The sequence below is a fragment of the Pithys albifrons genome, chromosome 22 (genome assembly GCF_047495875.1).
Source record: "Pithys albifrons albifrons isolate INPA30051 chromosome 22, PitAlb_v1, whole genome shotgun sequence".
Lineage (NCBI taxonomy): Eukaryota > Metazoa > Chordata > Aves > Passeriformes > Thamnophilidae > Pithys > Pithys albifrons.
Window position 1 is genome coordinate 2,794,951 of NC_092479.1, and position 24,997 is coordinate 2,819,947.

At 53.0% G+C, this 24,997-nt stretch overlaps 1 protein-coding gene across 8 annotated transcripts in view; it reads left to right on the top strand.

Annotated features, from left to right (window-relative positions):
• EIF4G3 (eukaryotic translation initiation factor 4 gamma 3) overlaps window positions 1-24,997 on the top strand; it is a 177,675-nt gene that overhangs the window by 36,005 nt on the left and 116,673 nt on the right. For 6 of the 8 annotated variants that reach the window (XM_071575714.1, XM_071575717.1, XM_071575720.1 and 3 more), the window contains exons 2-3: window positions 14,915-14,990; window positions 23,545-23,688. In XM_071575714.1, coding sequence (XP_071431815.1) covers window positions 14,915-14,990; window positions 23,545-23,688 — 220 coding nt within the window. The remainder of the gene's footprint in view (window positions 1-14,914; window positions 14,991-23,544; window positions 23,689-24,997) is intronic. The other 2 variants (XM_071575715.1, XM_071575721.1) reach the window with 1 other exon arrangement.

The window sequence follows — 24,997 nt, forward strand, 5'->3', positions numbered from 1 at the left end:
ACAGGGAAGTGATTTCTTAAGGGAGGTCTCCTTTGTTCTCATTTGGGAGTGAAAAAAAATCTGGAAAAGCATCCTATGCAGCTGTTTAATGTTCCTGGAGAAAAGGAGGCTCAGGGGGCACCTTCTGGCTCTGCAATCCCTGCCAGGAGGGGCAGCTGGGACAGGGGGTCGGGCTGTGCCCCAGGGCACAGGGACAGGAGCAGAGGGCACGGCCTCAGGCTGGGCCAGGGCAGGGGCAGGGGGCACAGCAGCAGGAATTGCTGCATGGAAAGGGTGGGCAGGGGGCACAGCAGCAGGAATTGGTGCCTGGAAAGGGTGGGCAGGGGGCACAGCAGCAGGAATTTCTGCCTGGAAAGGGTGGGCAGGGGGCACAGCAGCAGGAATTGGTGCCTGGAAAGGGTGGGCAGGGGGCACAGCAGCAGGAATTGGTGCCTGGAAAGGGTGGGCAGGGGGCACAGCAGCAGGAATTGGTGCCTGGAAAGGGTGGGCAGGGGGCACAGCACAGGAATTGCTGCCTGGAAAGGGTGGGCAGGGGGCACAGCAGCAGGAATTGCTGCTTGGAAAGGATGGGCAAGCACTGGCAGGGGCTGCCCAGGGAGGGTTGGAGTGCCCAGCCCTGGGGGTGTTCAGAAAACCTGTGGCTGTGGCACTTGGGGAAATCCATTCTGGGTGGACCCAGCTGAGTTGGGGAGTGGTTGGACTCGGTGATCTTAGAGAACTTTTCCAGCTTTAATGCCCCCCTGATTCTGCTGTTTGGGATCACTTGGGATATTGGCCCTCTGTGTCCTTTGTAACTTGGAGCAGACTCTGCAGAGCTCAGCTCTGTTCAGTCTCCAGGGACCACCTGGTTGAGCCTCTTCCCCCACTTGAGTATTTTGGGCTGTTGAGGAGGTGCCTGGACTGAGGTGGTGGCTCCAGGAGCTGAGGGATCACTGGGAGCAGCAGGGAGTGCTGAAGGCAAAGGGGCAGCTCCAGGTTCCTGAGCATTGCCTGGTCCTGCAGCCTGGTGGGAGTTTCAATTAACAAGGGCAAGTGCAATCATAAATAACCCTCCTAAAATTAAGTGGAAATTTAAGGCTCCATCAGCATGTTCCCCGTGATGCTTTTACCTCTCCAGAGTGGTAATGCCAGGATTTCCAGCTGAAGGGGGATGTGTTGACTTTTCCTTCGCTTGGAAGAGTCCATTTGTTGTGAGAATAAAATGTGAAATGAGAAAATATGGAAGTGACTGGTGTTTTATGGAGGAAAGAGGACAATCAGCTGGTGAGAATTTGGTGTAGCTGAGCAAGGGATGCTCTCCTTGTGTTACCTGAGTTGGCACAGACATGATCCAAGGAGCCTCTGTGGCTTTTTCTGTTAATTACTAATATTTCACAGCTTGGTTCAGGCCTGGATTTAACCTTATTCAGGCTGTGCTTTGAAAACCCACTTTTGGGAGGTGCTGCTGTTAAAAATAAAAATACACCTCAGAGTTCACAGTTCCAGAAATATTCCATTTGTGGCTTCCAGACCTGTCCCCCACCCACCAACACCCCCTTCAAGGAAAATCCCAGCAGGATTAACAGGGTGTAGACACAGTTCCTTCCACCCCAAACACTCTTTGCAGGTCTCAGCTGAGAGTAGCCAGTTTGCAGCTGAGGGAGACAGAGAGGGAGTGACAAAGTCAGGCTGCCCTGAGACACATCTGTGAGGAGCAGCAGCGTGGGTTGGGTGCCCTGGTGTGTGCTGGGCTGTGGGTCCTGCCCGGCCCCGGGAGCTCCAGGGCCTGGAGGAGGCTCAGGGGGCGAGGAGAGGTCTGGGTGATTGATGAGCCCCTGGATGAGCTGTCGCCAGTGCTGCCTAATTGAGAGATGCAAAACTGAGCCTGAAAGTAATGAGCTCTGCCTAATTAGGTGCTTGTCTGCAGGTGGAACGATTGCAGCTGGTGCTCCTGATATTGCTGGGCTGTCTTGGAAAGCATGATGGAGGCAGTGGGATGCTGGGAACACACACTTAATTCACAACAAAGGGGTGGTTTTCTCCCCGTTACCTTCCCCTCTAACCCTCAGCTTTCCTTTGGCATTCCCACTCGGCTCAGCTGGGGGATGGATCATGTGTGGACCAAAGGCAGAAAGGAAAGGGGCAGGGGCAAGGGGCATATAAAAAAGAGGGAAAGGGGCTTTTTACACTGGCAAATAGTGGAAGGACACAGGGAAATGGTTTAAAATGCCAAAGGGCAGGATTAGCTGGGATGTTGGGAAGTGAGACCCTGGCACAGGTGCCCAGAGAAGCTGTGGGTGCCCCATTCCTGGAAGTGTCCCAGGCCAGGCTGGACAGGGCTTGGAGTACCCCGGGACAGTGGGAGGTGTCCCTGCCCCTGGCAGGGGTGGCACTGGAGGGGCTTTGAGGTCCCTTCAGCCAAACCCGTTCTGGGATCCTGTGCTATTTTGTATTCCAGTATTTTGGAAGGATTTGGAGCTGTGCTGGGCACACCCAGGACATGCCCCTTGGCTGTGGCTGCTGCAGTGGGGCTGGGCAGGTTTGCTCAGGGGCTGCTGCAGTGGGGCTGGGCAGGTTTGCTCAGGGGCTGCTGCAGTGGGGCTGGGCAGGTTTGCTCAGAGGCTGTTGCAGTGGGGCTGGGCAGGTTTGCTGTTGCAGTGGGGCTGGGCAGGTTTGCTCAGGTGGTGCTGCAGTGGGGCTGGGCAGGTTTGCTCAGGGGCTGTTGCAGTGGGGCTGGGCAGGTTTGCTGCTGCAGTGGGGCTGGGCAGGTTTGCTCAGGGGGTGCTGCAGTGGGGCTGGGCAGGTTTGCTGTTGCAGTGGGGCTGGGCAGGTTTGCTCAGTGGGTGCTGCAGTGGGGCTGGACGGGTTTGCTGCTGCAGTGGGGCTGGGCAGGTTTGCTCAGGGGGTGCTGCAGTGGGGCTGGGCAGGTTTGCTCAGGGGGTGCTGCAGTGGGGCTGGGCAGGTTTGCTCAGGGGCTGCTGCAGTGGGGCTGGGCGGGTTTGCTGCTGCAGTGGGGCTGGGCAGGTTTGCTCAGGGGCTGCTGCAGTGGGGCTGGGCGGGTTTGCTGCTGCAGTGGGGCTGGGCAGGTTTGCTCAGGGGCTGCTGCAGTGGGGCTGGGCAGGTTTGCTCAGCCACAGGGGCTGGGGCTGTGCCAGGGGGGCTGTGCCAGGAGGGCTGTGCCCCCTGAACTCCGGCCATGCCAGCGCAGCATCCACAGAGATCCCAAATGTGTGGGGACTCCAAGGGCAGGGGAGGGGGACTGTGCAGAGCTGCAGGAAGGAGGGGGACTGCACACTGCTCAGCAAGCCTTTGAAGGTCACATTTCCCTTTCAAGCTGCAATTGTGAGCCTTGGAAAGCTTGTCCTCTGCCAGGCATTGAGGTTCCCCAGGATCTGTGTGCCCCTTTCCTTTGGAAAGCTCTCCCTGTTCCCATTCAGCTCCGTGCAGGCACAGCTTGGGGGACATTGTGTGGCAGACAGCAGGGAAGGGAAGGGAAGTGTTGGGGATTATGTGGAAGCTGGTGCTGAGATTAATGATGCATAATTAAGTAAAAAGCTCAAGATGAATTTCGAGACAAGTTTTATTATGGGGTGTTTATTATGAATGTTCTCTTAGAGGCATAAGCTGGGATAAGCAGGGAAAGCCTCTCTGTAACACTGGGATGTGGGGGGAGCTTGGGATAGGATGATTTAATGAGGAGCTCTTGGATGGCAGGGGGATGGACAAGCCTTATCCCTGCCAGTTCTCATCACACAGTTCAGCTGAGGACCAGGGGACGAATCCTGCACTCAGGGATTTCCAGCCAGGCAATAAAGGAGCCCTGAAACATCAACAGTATTTATGCAGGTGCATTTCTGGTACAAAACCAAAAGATAAATACTTTATTTAGGGTATTGTTCCAAGTATAAACCAGCCCATAAACAACAACTTCAGGAGAATTCAGTGGTACTGTTTAATACACAAAATACACGAAGGATTAAAGAGGTTGTTGCACAAACACTTCATTGATCCACTTAAAATTTATATGTTTGATAAATGGCAGCTGGGTTGTGAACACTGACTACACATGTGGCACTAAGAGCTTTATACTGAGCCATAAAATGTTGAAACCAGCTTAATAATGGCTTTTCCCACTGAATCCTTCTGGGAATGAGTCTCTAGGGAAGGTGGCAGATCCTGGAGGTTTCTCTTTGCAGGAATGATGCACTGCTCTGTTACAAGCCTCAGTACTTTTAAACCCTAAGCCCCAATTTTGCCTATTTACAAACACCTTTTATTGTTTTCTTGTATTTTAAAACCATTTGGCTTTCGTCCCTAAATCAGAATTAAGTACCAGTGTAAATCTGACAGGGATGTGCAAGGGATTCCTCACCTGCAGCCCTTAACTGTGACATGTCCCTGAGTGCTCCTGCCAGCAAAAAGTTGGATTTATTTTTTCCTTGGCATAATAACAATGAACCCCAAGGACTGGCACAGCAGTGCCCACTGGGGCCTGACCTGTGGGCCAGCCAGGGCTCCCAGTTGTGCTTCACTCTGAAATCTCTGTGCTGCTCAAGAGCAGTTGCATCTGGCCAAGAAATGAAAATAAAAGCAGTGTTTTCATACAGAGGCCACATCGCTCCTTTGAGGCTCAGCCAAAAGGCCTGGCTGGCCCCCTTGTTGGGAATCCACTGGCAATAAAAACCCTGAACAGACAAACCAAACCCCAAACCCACCCTAAAATGAAACGTGACATCTGCAGGGATGGGAGATGAGATAGAGGAGAGGGAGGGATTAGAGAGGGTTGGCATTTGATTAGGTGGGGTTTAAGTCCTTAAATGTTTTTCAAAATCCTTGAATTATGTTGGTTTTGATTTTTGTGCTGTTATATCTCATTTGTTATGAGCATGCTCAGCTGTGGGTGGGGTGGGGTGCTCGAGTCTTGTCAGAGAGGAGGTGACACGGGCAGGAGACCAGCCTGAGCCTCCAGTGAAGGGCTGGGGACGGTGGGGATCGAGTTCTGGTCACCCAGGCAACATCAGCCCGGCCTTTTCCTGAGTCAGGACTTAGTTGCTTTGTAACCTGACTTCTGTTTTTCCTTGGATTGGTTTGGCTGTCACATTTCAGCATGGAGAGGGTGGACGACTCCTGTTTTATCTCATATGTTAATTTTTTTCCTGGGTGACTTTCACTTGGTGTCTGATTTGGGGTTGTGTTGTTGTTTTGGTTTTTTAAAGGCTGTAGTTTGCTTTACCAGCTCTCCTTCCCTGGCCTTCTGAAATAGGAGCTGTCAAAAGAGGGATTGATTTTGAAGGGAGAATTGACTGATGGAGTGCTTGCTGGTTACAGGGGTTCCTGGTGCTGTGTTTGAGGGCAGTGAGTGCAAAGATGAGGGGAACAAGCTGCAAAATTCCCTGCTGGGGAGCTTGTGCTGGGATAAAATCCTCCCCAGCCCCGGAGCCTTCTGAGCTCCTCATTCCCGAGCTCCTCATTCCCGAGCTCCTCATTCCCCACCCTGCAGCTTTCCAGACCACACCATGATGCTGCAGGGGAGTTGCTGTTTTTCCCTCATCCTGTCCCTTCTAAGCCTGGCTTGATTATTATCCCAAAAAAACTTGCCAAGAGGAGCACGATGCTGCCTCCCATCCCTTCTCCTCTGCGTGCACGGAGCAAATACTGTGGAAGCAGAGGGATTTCAGCAGCATGGAAGCGCTTGGGTACCAAACCCCGCCAGAAGGGCATCGCCGGGCCCTCCCTGCGCTGCCTCTTTAAGAGCTCGGGCTCTCCACAGGCAGGAAGAGCTCCGGAGCCAGCGCGGCGTGGCACGGATGGAGGCGCCGGGGATGGGGATGTGGATGCAGCCGCAGCCACGGGATTCGCTCGTGGGGGTGCAGAGATGACCCGGCGCTGAGCTGGGATTTTCCTGCTGAAGCTCTCTGGGGGCTCAGTGATGGAGCTCTGTGGGATCTCACTGCTGGAGCTGTCTGGGTTCTCACTGCCAGAGCTCTCCAGAGCTCACTGACACAGAGCAGCGCACGGGGGGAGCTCTCCGGGGTCACAGTGACACCGGGATCGCAGTGACACAGGGATCAGAGTGACAGCTCTCCGGGATCACAGTGAGACCGGGATCGCAGTGACACCGGGATCGCAGTGACACAGGGATCGCAGTGACACAGGGATCAGAGTGACAGCTCTCCGGGATCACAGTGAGACCGGGATCGCAGTGACACCGGGATCAGAGTGACAGCTCTCCGGGATCACAGTGACACCGGGATCGCAGTGACACAGGGATCACAGTGACAGCTCTCCGGGATCACAGTGAGACCAGGATCACAGTGACAGAGCTCTCTGGGATCACAGTGACACCGGGATTGCAGTGACACAGGGATCAGAGTGACAGCTCTCCGGGATCACAGTGACACAGGGATCACAGTGACACCGGGATCGCAGTGACACAGGGATCAGAGTGACAGCTCTCCGGGATCACAGTGAGACCAGGATCACAGTGACAGCTCTCTGGGATCACAGTGACAGCTCTCCGGGATCACAGTGACACCAGGATCGCAGTGACACAGGGATCACAGTGACAGCTCTCCGGGATCACAGTGACACAGGGATCACAGTGACACTGGGATTGCAGTGACAGCTCTCTGGGATCACAGTGACACCAGGATCACAGTGACAGAGCTCTCTGGGATCACAGTGACAGCTCTCCGGGATCACAGTGACACAGGGATCGCAGTGACACAGGGATCACAGTGACAGAACTCTCTGGGATCGCAGTGACACCGGGATCACAGTGACAGCTCTCTGGGATCGGAGTGACAGCTCTCTGGGATCACAGTGACACCGGGATCGCAGTGACACAGGGATCAGACTGACAGCTCTCCGGGATCACAGTGACACAGGGATCGCAGTGACAGAACTCTCTGGGATCGCAGTGACACCGGGATCACAGTGACAGCTCTCTGGGATCACAGTGACACCGGGATCGCAGTGACACAGGGATCACAGTGACAGAACTCTCTGGGATCGCAGTGACACTGGGATCACAGTGACAGCTCTCTGGGATCGCAGTGTCAGCTCTCTGGGATCACAGTGACACCGGGATCGCAGTGACACTGGGATCACAGTGACACTGGGATTGCAGTGACAGCTCTCTGGGATCACAGTGACACCAGGATCACAGTGACAGAGCTCTCTGGGATCACAGTGACAGAGCTCTCCGGGATCACAGTGACAGAGCATTCCAGGATCACAGTGACAGCTCTCCGGGATCACAGTGACACCGGGATCACAGTGACAGAGCTCTCTGGGATCACAGTGACAGCTCTCCGGGATCACAGTGACACCAGGATCACAGTGACAGCTCTCCGGGATCACAGTGACACTGGGATCACAGTGACAGAGCATTCCAGGATCACAGTGACAGCTCTCTGAGATCACAGTGACAGAGCTCTCTCCAGGATCTCACAGGGGGAAGTCTCCAGGATCTCACTGACAGAGCTCTCCAGGATCTCACTGCTGGATCTCTCTGGACTCAGCTGCCAGAGCTCTCCAGGATCACAGTGACAGCTTTCCGGGGTCTCCCTGTTGGCTCTCTCTGGGATCTCACTGCTGGATCTCTCCAGGATAATCCCTGCTGGCTCTCTCGGGGTCTCCCTGCCAGGTAGGACCAGGCACAGTGAACAAAAGGCTTGTCCCCCGAGTGCAGGACTGTGGAGCTGCCAGGGATGGGGGGGATGATGCTGGGGAAGTTCCAGCTGCTGTGACCGGCACAGCCTCTCCCTTTGAACCTTTTCAGAGCCCGTGTGGTTTCCCAGACAGCTCAATGAAGTGTTTCTGCTGTTGGGGTTTCACCTCCTGCATTTTAATTGCTTGGTGAATAGAGGAGAGGCTGCAGAGGAGAAACACTCTCTTGGAGAGCTCCCTGCCCTCACATCCCTGCCTGCTCAGGGGGGTTTGTAGATTCCCTGCTCCCAACAGCTGAAAGGAATGCTCCACTTTGATGTGGTTTCTTGCCCTGCTGTAATCTCGCTTGGTGGTTTTATCTTGTGTGTCTTTTAATACACAGTTTGGGACAAGCAGGGACACGCGTGGGGATTACGTAACCCTGGGGATGGCTGGTGGGAGACTCTGGCTCTGGGCAGGGCTGAAAATCAGGAGTTCTGGAATGGCTGTGTGGAAGGTGCCCATGGGTACTGTGGGTGTTTTTATTCGAGTGAGAAGGTGCATCCCTGGAGCTGGGAGGGCAGGAGAGGCTCAGGAAAAAGGGGTGGAAGTGGCTGAAATGAGCTTTGGTGACAAGCACCATTCGAGGGAAAATGAATCCATCTTGGGAGAAAACATAATGGTGTTATTATGGTGTTATTTCCTTCCCCCTCCAGTGCTGGAGGCAGGAACAGAGCAGGGAAACCTGGACCTTCCTGCTGGAAGAGCCGATTTTGCTCCGTGTTTCCAGGTTGTTCCTTGCTGGAACAGCACACAGAGATCTCATGGATTGCAGTTTTGTGGCATGATTGAAACAAGCAGAGAAATATGATACAGGGAGGAGATTTCTGCAAGGAATTCCTCCTGACTGTCATTTCCCTCAGCCTTTGGCAGTGCCTCCGATTGCTCCAGCATCTCCAGGCTGGATTTTTTTTCCTTAATCGCTTTACAGATCAGTCTCATATTCCACTCTCCTCAGAGCGTGGCTGTGGCTGTCTAATTAAAAGAGATCCTCCCCTTTTTAGGGAGATTTTTAGTTTCCAGAAAAATTCTGTTTGGTTTCCAGCCGGCGTTCCTTCTCCCACTGGGTCTGTAACAGCTCCCAAAATTCCCCAGCTCACAATCACTGCAGCAGCCAGATGGGGACTGGGTGGAACTCCCACTGCATCTGCGCCTGCATTTATTGATGTGCCAGAACTATCTCACTTAGGTGAGATTTTAAATGTATATTTCATGAGTTAATGAGCCCTGAACAGCCATGAGGAGGATCCCCCGCCGTTGGCCGCTGTCCTTCCCTGGATTCTGGCAAGGAGGTGGAGGAGGGAGGGCTGCAAGGGCTGCTCAGCCCAGCACGAGCAGAGCACAGGCTGCAGTTCCCATTTTCCCAGCCTCGTGGTGGCAGAGGCGGTTTAAGGGGTTCTCCTTGGATTTAAGGGGTTCTCCTTGGATTTAAGGGGTTCTCCTTGGATTTACGAGGTTCCCCTTGCTCCTGTTCGTCGCTCTCCTTGTCTTTCCTCCCTATGGAAGGAGCTCTGGAAACAGCTTGAGGTTTGGGTTATCTTTGTTTTTCCACCCTTCCCTCCCCCTTCCCAGCCTCCTGGATCATTTTGGAGCACGGCTGCACAAGTCAGGGGTGTAGGGGGGGGGAGAAGGAGGAGGAGGAGGAAGAGGGAGGGCACAGGATGCTCCTGAATTGGCTCTCCCTGTGCCAGAATAGTAACATGAAAGAGCTGCCTGAGTTATTCAGCACATCCTGGTGTTCCTGGCTCTGGGGAATTGGGCACTGCAGCAGAGCTGGGTGGGCTTCACCTCCTGCACCTGCCTGGGTGTGCTGGGGCAGCAGAAGGGAGCAATCCCAGGGATTGTGCTGGGACAGAGGGAGGGAGCAATCCCAGGGATTGTGCTGGGACAGAGGGAGAGCAGCAATCCCAGGGATTGTGCTGGGACAGAGGGAGGGAGCAATCCCAGGGATTGTGCTGGGACAGAGGGAGAGCAGCAATCCCAGGGATTGTGCTGGGACAGAGGGAGAGCAGCAATCCCAGGGATTGTGCTGGGACAGAGGGAGAGCAGCAATCCCAGGGATTGTGCTGGGACAGAGGGAGAGCAGCAATCCCAGGGATTGTGCTGGGACAGAGGGAGGGAGCAATCCCAGGGATTATGCTGGGACAGCAGGAGGGCAGCAATCCCAGGGACTGTGCTGGGACAGAGGGAGGGAACAATCCCAGGGATTGTGCTGGGACAGTGGGAGAGCAGCAGTCCCAGGGATTGTGCTGGAACAGAGGGAGAGAGCAATCCCAGGGATTGTGCTGGGGCAGTGATCCCAGGGATTGTGCTGGGAGAGTGGGAAGGCAGCAATCCCAGGGACTGTGCTGCATTTTGGGCTGTGCAGCCCCCAGTGGCACTGAAGCTCTGTGTGAGAGCAGGTGAGTGAGTGCCCCAGCACAGTGTGGATGTGGATGTGGATGGGATGAGGATGTGTGTGTGGATGGGATGGGATGATGCTCCTGGATGAAGTTCCCCTTCCCACCTGCCTGCCCTGGCCCGTTCCCCTCCCATGGGCAGCCCCTGTGCTGTCACTTCACCCTCTTCGAGGAAAGGAGCCTCGTTAGCAGAGTCTGAGCAGCTTTGCCACCACCCCTGCTCGCCTGTCCCACAGTGACAGCAGCTGCTGTCCCAGGATGGGCTCCTTGGGCAGGTGTACAGAGGGGGAAGGTGGTGATTTCTACTGGGAAGCAGGAACAAGCTCCAGGAGGCTTGGGGGAACGAGGAATGTCTCCACTAACTCAGGTCCTTCCAGGGAACCAGGAATGTCTTCACTAGTCCAGCTCCTTCCAGGGAACCAGGAATGTCTTCACTAGTCCAGCTCCTTCCAGGGAACCAGGAATGTCTTCACTAGTCCAGCTCCTTCCAGGGAACAGGAGAGTCTCCACTAGCCCAGCTCCTTCCAGGGAACCAGGAGTGTCTCCACTAGTCCAGCTCCTTCCAGGGAACCAGGAATGTCTTCACTAGTCCAGCTCCTTCCAGGGAACCAGGAATGTCTTCACTAGTCCAGCTCCTTCCAGGGAAGCAGGAGTGTCTCCACTAGTCCAGCTCCTTCCAGGGAACAGGAGAGTCTCCACTAGCCCAGGTCCTTGCAGAGTCACTCTACGGATGCCAGGAGTTGGATGCTGCAAATAATCACTTTCCCCTTTAAGGCTTACTGGAATTTGAGGCATTTTGTCCCTATCAGTCTTGTGTCCAGGTCAAATCCTTTGGCAAAAAGGACTTCAAAGGTTTCTTTTGGATCTGCTGAGAATCATCCCATCCTGGAACTGATCTGGAGCAGTGACCCCAAACTCAGCAGATCCGTCTGAGCTTCTCCTTCCTTTGGGCAGCTCTTCCTGGGTGCAAAAAGAGCAGGTGCTCTGCTCAAAGGAGATTATTTCCTCCTGCCTTACATAAGTTCTAAAATAAGAAAATAAATCCCAACCTTGTCGAGGATGAAACCGTTTTTCCAAACTCAGGAATGATCCCTTTTGAAGCAGGGATTGCTTCCTTAGTTGTCAGGGCTGCCTGGAGATGGGAATCTCTGGTGACACAAGGGGACAGCTCCATCCCGGGCCTGGGGCTGTCATTGCTGTCACAGGGATGTTCTGGGAGTGAGGGAATGGTGCCATAGCAGGAAATTGGAGTTTTCTTTCTGCCTTACAGTGTGTTTCTAATCCTCCCATCCCTGATTTTGGCTTTCTGTTGCTGTTTTCCAAAACTCAGGCTCGAATCCTCGGGATGAGGGCTGGGAGTGGTGCCTTGGCTCCCTTGAAGTCCATGGCAAATGTTGCTGTTGTTCTGCTGACTCAGGACTTTAAATCTCCTTTGGTTGTTAAAAACCTCCTTATTTCTCAAACAGCACCACTTGGGGCTGAGCTGGCAGGTCTGGAGAGCCCAGAGGAGCCTCAGACCCTGCAAATTCCTGCAGTCCTTAAAAAAAGGCAAAAGGAGCTGGAGGGGAGTGAGCACATCCTGGGAACCAGAGGGGATCCTGGTCCTGGTTCTGGTGTCCCAGAGCTGCTCCTGGGCTGGGTCCTGTGTCCTGTGTCCCACCTGCCAGGGCAGGGCTGATGTGCAGGGGTGTTGTCAAGGTCAGGGCTGGGCTCTCCCCAGCCTAATCCTATCAGGCAGAGCTTTCATGGTGTCTGTGCTCAAACACTGAATATGTAACAGGTTTGGGAGGGTTAGAGCAATTTCTCAGCCTGTTTGGTGAGGGAGGAGCTTTTTAGTGACGAGTTCAGAGCCAAAACAGTGTGATACTGTGGATTTAATTCTGTGTGTTTGTTTCTGATGCTGCACATTTGCCCCAGTGCTGCTGGAGGAGCAGCTGATCCGGCCCGGGGTGCTGGGGACAGTCAGCAGGGGCAGAGCAGGTCGGGTCTGAACAGTCCTGACTGAAAAATTCATCCCACTTTAGGGGAAACAGGTTGGACTCTGCAGCTTGGGTCACTCCTGGGTGTTGGCAGCACCAGCAGGGTCTGTCCTGTGCTGTCCTGTTGGTCCCTGCAGAGCTTTGGGCAGCAGCATTAAATTGGAGATCAAACTTGGAGTGCAGAGTCTCTTGAAAGACCCAAACTTACCTTCCAGGCTCAACATTTGACTTAGGAGTGTATTTTCCTGGTTTGAACAAAACCAAGAAGAGTTGCCCTGACTCTGTTTATCCCACCTGAGCTTTGTGTCCTGCCTTGTATACAAGAAACTTAATTAGACTCTTCTCACTTCCCACGAGGTTTTGGTGTATAAAACACAAACAGCAAAAGGGTGAAACCTGGTTACGGCATTTAGGAAAATGTTTCAGTAAGTGACATTTTCAGGGCAGTGGGTCTTGCCTAGATATATGCTGGGCCTGAGGCCACAAGGTATTACCTAAGCCAGGCTTTTTTTTCTCCTAAATCCCTGCACCACCTTGTTTTATTCCATAAACAGAACAGATCCCAGCTTTTTTTTTTGTGTGCATAAAGTCTTTCTCCCTGTTTTTTCCTCCAGATTCTCACAATACCTTTCCAATCTAAGCACACTCTTGTGTTTTGCCTTTAAATCCCTTTTCAGCAGCTCCTCAAACCCTCCCATTTATGCAGCAGCCCCTTTATTTGGTGGGTGGGAGAGGAAAGGAGTCCCTGGGTGAGGAGAGGCAAACAAGGCAACAATTCCAGCAGGATTCCTGCGTGGTGAGCAAAACAGGAGCTGCCATTGTCCAGGCCCTGCTGACCAGCAGGGTTTGTCCTGCTGCATGCTGGGGGCCTGTGGCTCCTGGGATTTTTCCCTTACTCTTCCAAATGAAACCAGGGGTGGGGGATGCTCCTGACAGGCCCAAGGGTTGGTGGATTGTTCGGCGGCGAGTTCGCGTTCGGTTCCCTGGATGTGTTTGTGGGAACAGCCTTTGGAGCCACACTCTGCCCCTCTGGGACAACCAGGCTGGCTGGGAGTGCTGGACTAGGTGTGTGTCCTCTGGGGGTCAACCTGAGGGGTTGGAGCTGGCTGGGAGTGCCGGGGGTGAGTGTGTGTCCCCTGTGGGACAGCGTGAGAGATCAGAGCTGGCTGGGAGTGCTGGGAATGGGTGTGTGTCCTCCTCTTTGGGAGAATCCAAGGGATCAGAGCTGGCTGTGAGTCCTGGAGATGGGTGTGTGTGTCCTCCTTGGGACAACCTGAGGGATTGGAGCTGCCAGGATGGCCGTGAGTGCTGGGAGTGGGTGTGTGTTCTCTTTGGGAGACCCCTCGGGATCAGAGCTGGCTGTGAGTTCTGGAGGTGGGGGTGTGTCCTCCTTGGTACAACCTGAGGGGTTGGAGCTGCTGGGGTGGCTGTGAGTGCCTGGACTAGCTGTGTGTCCTCCTTGAGAGACCCCCTGGGATCAGAGCTGGCTGTGAGTCCTGGAGATGGGTGTGTGTCCTCCTTGGGACAACCTGAGGGGTTGGAGCTGCTGGGGTGGCTGTGAGTGCTGGGGTGGGTGGGTGTCCTCCTTGGGACAACCTGAGGAATTGGAGTTGCCAGGGTGTCTGTGAGTCCTGGACTAGCTGTGTGTCCTCCTTGGGAGGCCCCCTGGGATCAGAGTTGACTGTGAGTGCTGGTGCAGTGTGTGTCCTCTTTGGTAGAATCCAGAGGATCAGAGCTGGCTGTGAGTTCTGGAGGTGGATGTGTGTCCTCCTTGGTACAACCTGAGGGGTTGGAGCTGCTGGGGTGGCTGTGAGTGCTGGGGTGGGTGAGTGTCCTCCTTGGGACAACCTGAGGGGTTGGAGCTGCCAGGGTGGCTGTGAGTTCTGTAGGTGGGTGAGTGTCCTCCTTGGGACAACCTGAGGGGTTGGAGCTGCTGGGGTGGCTGTGAGTGCTGGGGTGGGTGAGTGTCCTCCTTGGGACAACCTGAGGGGTTGGAGCTGCCAGGGTGGCTGTGAGTGCTGTAGGTGGGTGAGTGTCCTCCTTGGGACAACCTGAGGGGTTGGAGCTGCCAGGGTGGCTGTGAGTGCTGGGGTGGGTGAGTGTCCTCCTTGGGACAAGCTGAGGGGTTGGAGCTGCCAGGGTGGCTGTGAGTGCTGGGGTGGGTGAGTGTCCTCCTTGGGACAAGCTGAGGGGTTGGAGCTGCCAGGGTGGCTGTGAGTGCTGGGGTGGGTGAGTGTCCTCCTTGGTACAACCTGAGGGGTTGGAGCTGCCAGGGTGGCTGTGAGTGCTGGGGTGGGTGAGTGTCCTCCTTGGGACAAGCTGAGGGGTTGGAGCTGCCAGGGTGGCTGTGAGTGCTGGGGTGGGTGAGTGTCCTCCTTGGTACAACCTGAGGGGTTGGAGCTGCCAGGGTGGCTGTGAGTGCTGGGGTGGGTGAGTGTCCTCCTTGGGACAAGCTGAGGGGTTGGAGCTGCCAGGGTGGCTGTGAGTGCTGGGGTGGGTGAGTGTCCTCCTTGGTACAACCTGAGGGGTTGGAGCTGCCAGGGTGGCTGTGAGTGCTGGGGTGGGTGAGTGTCCTCCTTGGGACAAGCTGAGGGGTTGGAGCTGCCAGGGTGGCTGTGAGTGCTGGGGTGGGTGAGTGTCCTCCTTGGGACAACCTGAGGGGTTGGAGCTGCCAGGGTGGCTGTGAGTGCTGGACTAGCTGTGTGTGCTCCTTGGGAGACCCCCCGGGATCGGAGCTGGCTGTGAGTGTTGGGGGTGGGGTGTCCCCTGGTGTCCCGTGGGTGTCCCCTGGTGTCCCCCAACCCAGCCCTGCCTCCCCTGTGCTTTCCTTGACCTGCTGTGTTGCAGAATCCCCCGAGGTCCTGTCCAGCAGCCCCTCGAGGATCGGATCTTCACTCCGACCGTCTCCGCTGTGTACAGCACTGTGAGTATCTGCTGGGGCCACCTCTGGGCTTGGAGAACCATTTCATGTGTCATGTCATGTTATAGAGCAACTATTTTATCTTGGAGTTATTTAAAAAAACAATGCAATTAGAAACTGTGCAATTTGAACCCGCACATTTGAGAAAATGCAAGTTCTTTTTGCCTCCTGCAATTAATGGTGCTGGATAAGGACACATTTTCCTGCATGTGAGGAGGAAAAGGAGGTTCAGGGGGGACCTTCTCACTGTACAACTCCCTGACAGGAGGGTGAAGCTGGGGGAGTTGGAGCTCTGCTCCAGGGAACAAGGGACAGGGCAAGGAGAAATGGCCTCAAGTTGCACCAGGGGAGGTTTAGACAGGATATTATGGAAAATTCCTTTGTGGAAGGGGTGGTCAGGCACTGGAAGGGGCTGCCCAGGGCAAGGTGGAGTCCCCATCCCTGGAAGTGTTCCCAAAAAGTGTGGATGTGGCAGCTGGGGACGTGGATTACTGGGAATGGGGTGTTGGTCAAAGGTTGGCTTGATGCTCTTGGAGATCTTTTCCAACCTTAATAATTCTACATTTTTCTGAAGGAACTTTTTTTGTGTGTGTGACCAGGAAAGGATGAAATCTTGGGAGGACTTGGGGTCCATCCCTGTGTCTGAGGGTCTCCAGAGTGGCTCTGCCCAGCAGTCTCAGGGGAATGACACTGGTTTGGCTGAGTTTTCACTCTGGTGTCTCCATCTCTTCCCTTCCCCCTGCAGCTCAGAGACTGACCTGGAGTGTTTTAGTGGTTCACCTTCTAATGCCTCCTGATCAGAGAAATAATGAAGGGAATTTGTTTTCCTGTGAAACATTCCATGGCACAGAGGAGGAAATGTGTTGATAGTACATTGAATATCTGTAGGTGCCTTTGACTCACTGTCCTACATGTTTGTTACTGTATAATATTGATTATTGTGGAAATTTAGCTTAGGAACAACCATGTTTATTTGTGAACACATGGTAGTGTTTTCCTTTTATTCCTTTCTTCTTTTTCCAATGGCAAGAGCTGGAAGCCCAGGGTTATTTACAAGCTTTGCTTAATCAGCACAGCCCTGGGAAAGTCATATTTTGCTTTTCTGGTTGGGATAGTGCAAATATTTTTAATGCCAAAAAAATGCTTTCATGCTGCTCTTTTAATTATTTGGAAAACAAGAAGAAAAGCTGTAGATGGGATAAATTCAGTGTATTTGATGCAGTGGCATAAGCTGCTTATAGAAAAGCTGCTGTGTGAGGTTTTCTCCTTCTCCCTTTGCTTGAGTGACTGGGAATGGGGTGTCAGCTCTGGCTCCATGAGGGGTCCAGGCCTGGAGCATCTTTAGCCAGGAAAGCTGTGGATATTCCACCCCTGGAAGTGTCCAAGGCCAGGTTGGATGGGGCTTGGAGCAGCCTGGGACAGTGGGAGGTGTCCCTGCCCATGGAATGGGATGAGCTTTGAGGTCCCTTCCAGCCCAAATCATTCCATGCTGCTGCTGATCTTCAGCCCCTTCCCCTTTTGGGTTGCAGAGATGCCTCTTCCATGAGGGATCTGCTGCCAGGAGATGCCAGGCTGAGCTCTGGGCAGGACTGAGGGTGTCAGGTGCCTGTTGGTCCAAGAAGTGCTGAGGCTCAGGGGAAGGACTTGGCTTGGCCATGGGTGGCCTGGTGGGCAGCCAGCCCAGGGTGTCCATCCAGGGCAGCTGGAAGGTTTGGGATACAGCTCTGACAAGGGTTTGGGGTTTGGGGAGGTGTGTTTGACAGCAGTGAGGAACAACCCTGAGCTGCAGGCTGGGCTGGGTTGTTTGCTCCCTCTGTGCACAGTATCCCAGTAAGTGGATGTGTGGAAAAAAGCAAAGCCAAAGGAAGAAATTGGGAAGGAATTCCTGGCTGGGAGGGTGGGCAGGCCCTGGCACAGGGTGGACAGAGCAGCTGTGGCTGCCCCATCCCTGGGAGTGTCCAAGGCCAGGCTGGACCAACCTGGGATAGTTGAAGGTGTCCTTGCTCATGGAATGGGATGATCTTTAAGGTCCCTCCAACCCAAACCATTCTGGGATTCTGTGAACATGAGTGTACAAACAACTGTAATAAATAATTCAGTTTTATTATGCTTTATGTGCCTCATACAACACTTAGAAACCACTTAAAAATATTCTAAATTCCTTTTAAAGAGGGTTATTTTTTTCAATTCTCTCCTCTCAAGATATAATGCAGATGCCTGTGGGGAAAATATGACTGTAAAAATTTAAATTAATGTAAAATAGAAAAGTAACTGTGAAGAATGACCTAAAATAGCTTTTCAGTGTGGAAAAATATCCCTCCTTGCTGTGTTACAGGAATAGAAGCCAGGGCTGGGAGTATCTCAGTTCCAGGCTTTAAGAAAGCACAAGTTTGAGAGAAAATACCATATTTTGGGCAAAGGAGAGAAATTTCCCAGCTGGGTTCCTTTTGGGCTTCCATTTGAAGCCCCAGGCAGGTGGCAGAGTCAGGGGAGTCCTGGGAAAAATGAGTTGGGATGGGAAGAGCACATGGTGGGAGGGCCTTGACAAACCCATTCATGAAGGGCCTGGGCAGTTTGTGACACAAGAACAGCCCCAGGATTCAAGGCCTGGCTTTGCAACAAACAAGTCATTTTTTAGTTGATGGATTTTATAAAAACCCCTAATTGAGGGTGTGGAAGAGCCCCATGGAATCACAGAGTGGTGTTAAGGTTGGGAAAGGCCTCCAGGATCCAGCCCAGCCTTGCTGTCCATGCCCAGCCCCAGGGGCTGCTCTGTGCCTTCCATGCTGGATTTGCTGGGATCTCCTGGGTGGGATTGCACGTGGATTGAGGGGCAGCAGCTTCAGAGATGGGTATTTATCAGAGGGTGGCTGGTTTGGGCAGAGTTTTGGGGTCTGAAAGCACCACGTGGTGACTCTGAGGGGTGGGCAACCCACAGGTGAGCCCCCAGTTTCTAGTTAAAGATAAAAAATAACTCAGTTATCCTTTCCATGCCTTTCCACGCTTTGTCAAGACCTGGGTTGCACATTCCAGAGCTCTTTTTTTCCAGGGCTACAATAATGGGAATGGAAAATCACGTGGGTTCCACTCTGAGCCCCAGTAATAAAAGCAAATCAGAGGAACTTGTTTCCTGCAGGGCAGAGAGAGGAGGTGAGGAGAGAGACCAAGTGGGATAAAGTTTGGCTGAGAACTTGGAGTTGCTCAGAATTCCCAACAGAACTTTGGTAGAACCTCTTTCTCAAGGAATCCTACTGGTGTTAAAACCAAACCCACCTCAATTCATCATGAGTCAACTTTGTTTATTTAATAGAGTGTCCTGAAGGAAAGATTGATATTAAGGAGGTTGTTGGATTGGGGTTTTTTAAATAAATCAATTCAGCAGTAGAATTATTTTAAAGCAAATCACAGTTGGAAATAATTACTGCAGTGAACTAATCTTGGAATAATTTCCCCTCATCAATAATGGAGATGCTCTGTCATAACAGCTGCATTTGGACATAAAGATTTGGGGGTTGTGCTTTAAGCAGCTCCTTGCCTGGTGTTTCCTAATTCTTTATATTGCAGGAAATTGAGGGAATTACTGGTGTGTCTGCTGTAGGATCCCAAACCTGTAGAGTTTGGAAGGGAAATAAGAACCAAGTTTTGTGTCTGTTGTAAATGATTTCAAAGAATTACAATCAAGAGAGTTTTTAGGGTTGGAGTTTTTGGGAAGACAGGGACTTGTGACAGCAAAGGAGCTGCTCCAGAGGTGACCATAAATGCCAGAGGGCCCAGAGGGCTGATCCTGTTGGAAATGAGATCCAGGCAGACCAAAGACCAGGAGCAAAGTGCTCCTCACACTCAGCCTGGGGCACGAGCAGGGAATGAGGTAAGAGGAGTAACTGTGTTAATGGACATGCAGTTTTCAGACAGATCTCCCTCCTCCTCTGACAGGTTGTGGTGGACGTTTGTAGCTCCCTCAGTGATCTCAGGGGTTGGAGTTTGGACCAGAAATGCTTTGGGAGTGCTTGGATAGGCTGAGGAGCGACACTGACCCTGAACACCCTGATGTGTGTGGAGGGTCCCTGCCCAGGGCACGTGTTGGAACGGGATGAGCTTCCAGGTCCTTCCACCCCAACCACTCTGGGATTCTGAGATTGACTTCTGGGTGTGAACTGATTAGAGATGAGTGTTAACGAGGTGTGCCCCTGTGGGGAGGAGTGTCAGTGCCCTGGTCAGGAGCAGCCCCCCAGCCTGGCTGGATCCCGGAGCCTCTGGGTGTTCCCTGCGGTCCCACCGTGCCCCTCGGAGCAGGTGCCCCTCCTGTGAGGGTGCCCAGCTCAGCCCAGCTGGTGGGAAGGGAGGGGCTGAAGAACCCCCTTGTCCAACATTCTCAGGGATTAAGGCTCGATGCTTCTGGGCTGTGGTTGTTTTGGCTCCGGGGTGTGTGTTGGTCCCCCCTGAGCATTTCACATCCAGCAGAGGCTCCTTCGTGGCCTTTAAAGGATCTTCCTGCAGGGAAGAGAATCCTGCAGAGGAGAGATTAGGGAGGATCAGCTGCTCCAGCCACCCTGTGCTTAAAGGAGGGATCTGGGTCAGGAGGCCACGCAGTCCCTGCTGGCTCAGAGTGCAGGAGGGACACTCAGCTCCTCATCCCATCCAGCCCCTGCCCTGGGCAGGGACACCTCCCACCAACCCAGGCTGCTCCCATCCCATCCAGCCTGGCCTGGGACACTCCAGGGATGGGGCAGCCACAGCTTCTTGAGTACCTGAAATCAGATACTTGGCTGGGGGAAGAATAATCCCAAACTTGTAAAAGATGCTAAACCTGAAAGATTTAAGAAAAAGAAAAACAAGAATTTCAGACTGAGTTTTTGTTTCATTTCTCATTCCTTCCTTCCTTTAAAACACAAGATTAAGCCTTCTGGAAAACTCAAGTGAGCCTCTTAGTACTCAGGGAACGTAGAAAGTGATGCCAGAGCAAATTAATACGTAATTTTGTGTCTCTATTTTTAGAAGAGCAATTTAATCTCTAGGTTTAAGGGGGATGTTTCCTTCCATAGTCATCTCAGACCATTTAATAAACAGCAAACCACAGCCCAGGCACGATGGGCACAGGCACCAGGAAGGGATGGTTTGGATGGGCTCTCCCTCATGGATTTGTTAAAAACTGCCAGAAAGACACAGACACGCAGCAGTTTTTATTTCCTTTATCTAACATTAAAATCACTGTCTCACATTTCAGTTTGTCTGTAAACAATTGGTTGGAGGAGGAGGAAGGTGCAGAAACACCTTCTTGCTGCAGCTGCTGAGAAGGGCTCTCTGTGCTTTCCCTCCTGCTGGAATCACCACCAGTCTCTGGTGGGTTCCCTAAGCTGGACTTGGCTGAGCTTTGGAGGCCCTGGAAGGTCAGGGGTGGGTGGACTCCCATGGGATGCTGCCCAGGTGTGCTATTGCCAGGCTGTCAGTGTAGAATTATAAATCACAGAATGGATTGGGTTGGAAAAGACCTCCAACCCTTGGGCCAACTCCAGTCCCTTTACCAGATCATGGCACTCAGTGCCACGGCCAAGCTCAGTTTAAAAACCTCCAGGGATGGGGAATCCACCCCCTCTCTGGGCAGCCCATTCCAATCCCTGAGCACTCTCTCTGGAAAGGATTTTTTTCTGTTCTCCAACTTCAATTTCCCCTGGCAGAGCTTGAGCCCATCGTGCCCCCTTGTCCTATTGCTGAGTGCCTGGGAGAAGAGACCAACCCCCACCTGGCCAGAACTTCCCTTCAGGGAGTTCCAGACAGTGCTGAGGTCACCTCTGAGCCTCCTCTTCTCCAGGCTGAACACCCCCAGCTCCCTCAGCCTCTCCCCACAGCACTTGTGCTCCAGTCCCTTCTCCAGCCTTGTTTCTTTTCTCACTTGGGTTGGAAGAGACCTCTGAGATCATCAAATCCATCCCTTGATCCAACCCTACTGTGATCACCAGCCCAGGGCACTCTGTGCCCTGGGCTGGTGATCACAGTGGGGTTGGATCAAGACATGTTGGATTCTCTGTCCCTGGAGGTGTTTCAGAGAACACTCAGAGCCACATCCAGTCCCTTCTCCAGCCTCATTGCTCTTCTCTGACCCCACTCCAGCCCCTCAATCTCTTTCCTGAACTGAGGGGCCCAGAACTGAACACAACACTCAAGGTGTGGCCTCCCCAAGGCAGAGTCCAGGGGAAGGATTCTGTATGATTCTGTAATTGTTCTGCTGCCCTAATTAGGCTTTCAGTGGGTGCAGACCTGTGTCCATCCAGGATCTGCTGCTGCTCTGCTGCCCTGCATGGAGGTGCCTCGAGGGCCAATGTTCCCTCTCCATTCAGCTCCCAGCTCCAAGCACAGCAGCATTCCTTGATGGCTTTGATTAACCTTAGGTTATTTTCCCTATGGAAAATTTAGGGTTTTTTCCCTATGGAAGTGGTGGAGTCACCACCCCTGGGAGTGTCCAAAGTCTCGTGGCTGTGGCACTTGGGACATGGGTTAGTGGTGGCTCTGGCAGTGCTGGGGGAGTGGCTGGATCTGGTGATCTTGGAGGCCTTTCCCAAACTTCCAGGACTCTGTCCCGTGGTTCTGTTGCATGTTGTGGTTTGCAGAGAGGACTGAGTGCTCACACTGACCTGGGGTGTCCCTTTGGCAGAGCTCTGGATGGCTCTGAGGATTTTGGGTGGCTCCAGGCTCAGCTGGCACTGGTGGGCAGGGGAAAAGCTGGCAGTGGTGGAAGTCCCACAGCTCTTGCACAATAACCTCTGTTTTCCCCAAGAAATGGCATTCAGGGACATATCCTGGTGCTGAGCACAGACCCAGCCTGCCAGTGGGGCTGGTTTTGGGAAGGATTTCTGTGTGTTTGGGGTTGCCTTTGCTTCCACCCCCCTCAGCTGCATTATTGGGTACCCACCACGATACAGTCACCTCTGAGCACTGATGGCTGCACAGGGGAGGGGACAAATCTCTCAGGGCTGTCACAGGAGTCAGGGAAGAGACTGATTTTCCCAGGGATGGGCTGTGGAAAGTTTTCTGCTGCTGGGTCAGGCTGGCCCTGCCCTGGTTGGTGTGCCCACACCTGGCAGCAGAGATCAGCCCAGGAGGAGGGATAATGATTCATCCCTGGCCAGGGGAAGGATCCCCGTGGGGCAGAGGCTGAGCTGCCCTGGCTGACCCACCCTTTCCTCTGGTGAGCACGGGGAGGGCTGTAAATCTCCCTCAGGGGAGGGTCCTGGCCCCAGCCCAAGCCCAGAGCAGCTGCACGTTGTGGTTCTCACAGCTCTTGAAGTGGTTCAGGGCCTGGAACGACAGACATGGATACTTGGAGTGCAATAAAACCACTTGGAAGGAGCATTTAGTGCTGAACTCTGTGACTTTTGCTCTGGTGCTTTGCTCTCTTGGAGCTTGGAGAGAATCCTCCGTTCAGGAGCCAGGAATTCCCTTCTGCCTCCTTTATCCACACTGGGGAGATTCCCACCCATCTGTCGCAGTGCCTGGGACCTCAGCAGGGCTTGGAGTGCCCTCAGCTCAGGGAGCAGGGATAGGTGGGGCATTGGGAAGGAATTCCTGGCTGGGAGGGTGGGCAGGCCCTGGCACAGGTGCCCAGATCAGCTGTGACTACCCCAGCCCTGGGAGTGCCCAAGGCCAGGCTGGACACTGGGACAGTGGGAGGTGTCCCTGCCCATGGCAGGGGGTGGCACTGGATGAACTTTAAGCTCCCTTCCAACCCAGACTATTCTGGGATTAAAATGGTGCTTTTCAGCAAATAAAATATATCAGAAAAGGCCAGTGAGAAGCAAGTGCTGAATTTCAATACTGTGAGTTTTAACCAAACCTGCCAAGATTTAGTTGTGTTGAATTGCTGGAGGGTGTCACCCCATCGTTATGGGATTCTTTTTTCCTTTGATTCTCCTGGTTTTTGCTATAGCAACTCTATAAGATATATTTAAAATAGTTCCATCACAAACATAGTCCAGGGGAGAGCAAGTGTTTGTGCTGTGGGTGTATTTTATAGTATTTTACTTACGTAATATTTTGATGAGTATTTTTTATAGAAGCTGAGAAAGGAGATAAACACATGCCAGAATTGCTTTGGGGTTTCATTCTTTGCTCCTGCAGATACCAGGGCCTCAATGCAGTCCTTTCTTTCTCTTTTCTTGGAGAGGAATATGCAAATCTCCCCCTTACTTTGTGCTTTGGGTCACTGGTGATGTGTATCCCTTTCCAGAATCCCAAGATTCTTTGATAAGGCTGCTGATGGAGGGGTCAGAAGGTCTCAGGCCGAAGGCCAAGGGATATTCCAAAGCACCAGCACAGCAGGAAAACTCATCCAGTTCCTGCACATTTCCACCAGTGACTCCACCTGGTGTCCTGATATTTTGATCCTTCCCCATTTGCCTGAAAATGTAGATAGTTAAATAACTTTACAGTATTTCACTTAGACATATTTAAGAGAGATGATATATATAGATATATGTCTTTATGGAGGTGCTGCTTGCTGCTTTCTGTTACAGATTTCAGTGTCTGTGCAGGCCTGGTTACTAATGTTCTGTTTTACTAACAGTTTATCTCCACACAGGTAACACAAGTAGCAAGACAACCGGGTCCTCCTGCCCCATCCCCTTACACTGCACATGAAATAAATAAGGGACACCCCAATCTTGCTGCAACGCCACCGGGACATGCCTCGTCCCCTGGGCTCTCACAGGTAAGACCTGGTTGGGCAGAGCATTCATAGAATCACAGATTCATGGAATGGATTGGGTTGGAAAAGACCTCCGAGATCATCAAGTCCAATCCTTGATCCAACCCCACTGTGATCACCAGCCCAGGGCACTCCGTGCCCTGGGCTGGTGATCACAGTGGGGTTGGATCAAGATGTGGTGTATTCTCCCTCAGTGCCACATCCACAGAATCACAGAATGGATTGGGTTGGAAAAGCCTTCTGAGATCATCAAGTCCAACCCTTGGGCCAACTCCAGTCCCTTTACCAGATCATGGCACTCAGTGCCACGGCCAAGCTCAGCTGAAAAACCTCCAGGGATGGTGAATCCACCCCCTCTCTGGGCAGCCCATTCCAATCCCTGAGCACTCTCTCTGGAAAGAATTTTTTTCTGCTCTCCAACTTCAATTTCCCCTGGCAGAGCTTGAGCCCATCGTGCCCCCTTGTCCTATTGCTGAGTGCCTGGGAGAAGAGACCAACCCCCACCTGGCCAGAACTTCCCTTCAGGCAGTTCCAGACAGTGCTGAGGTCACCTCTGAGCCTCCTCTTCTCCAGGCTGAACACCCCCAGCTCCCTCAGCCTCTCCCCACAGCACTTGTGCTCCAGTCCCTTCTCCAGCCTTGTTGCTCTTCTCACTTGGGTTGGAAGAGACCTCTGAGATCATCAAATCCAACCCTTGATCCAACCCCACTGTGATCACCGGCCCAGGGCACAGAGTGGGGCACAGAGTGGGGCACAGAGTGGGGCACAGAGTGGGGCACTCTGTGCCCTGGGCTGGTGATCACAGTGGGGCTGGATCAAGACATGGTGGATTCTCCCTCAGTGCCACATCCACAGAATCACAGAATCATAGAATGGATTGGGTTGGAAAAGACCTCCAAGATCATCAAGTCCAACCCTTGGTCCAACTCCAGTCCCTTTACCAGATCATGGCACTCAGTGCCACGGCCAAGCTCAGGTTCAAACCCTCCAGGGATGGAGAATCCACCCCCTCTCTGGGCAGTCCATTCCAATCCCTGAGCACTCTCTGCAAAGAATTTTTTTCTGCTCTCCAACTTCAATTTCCCCTGGCAGAGCTTGAGCCCATCGTGCCCCCTTGTCCCATTCCCAGCCTCCTCCTTCCCTCCTGGCCCATCCTCAGCCTCTCAGCTCCCAAACTGAGCTGTGTTCTCTGTGACCAGGGTGGAAATACAGTGAGTGAAGGGTGTGCCCTCTGGCACCACTTGGATTGGCACAGACACACCATGAATGAGGGGTTATAAATGAAATACAAGTTTATCAGGCATTAGTTCCT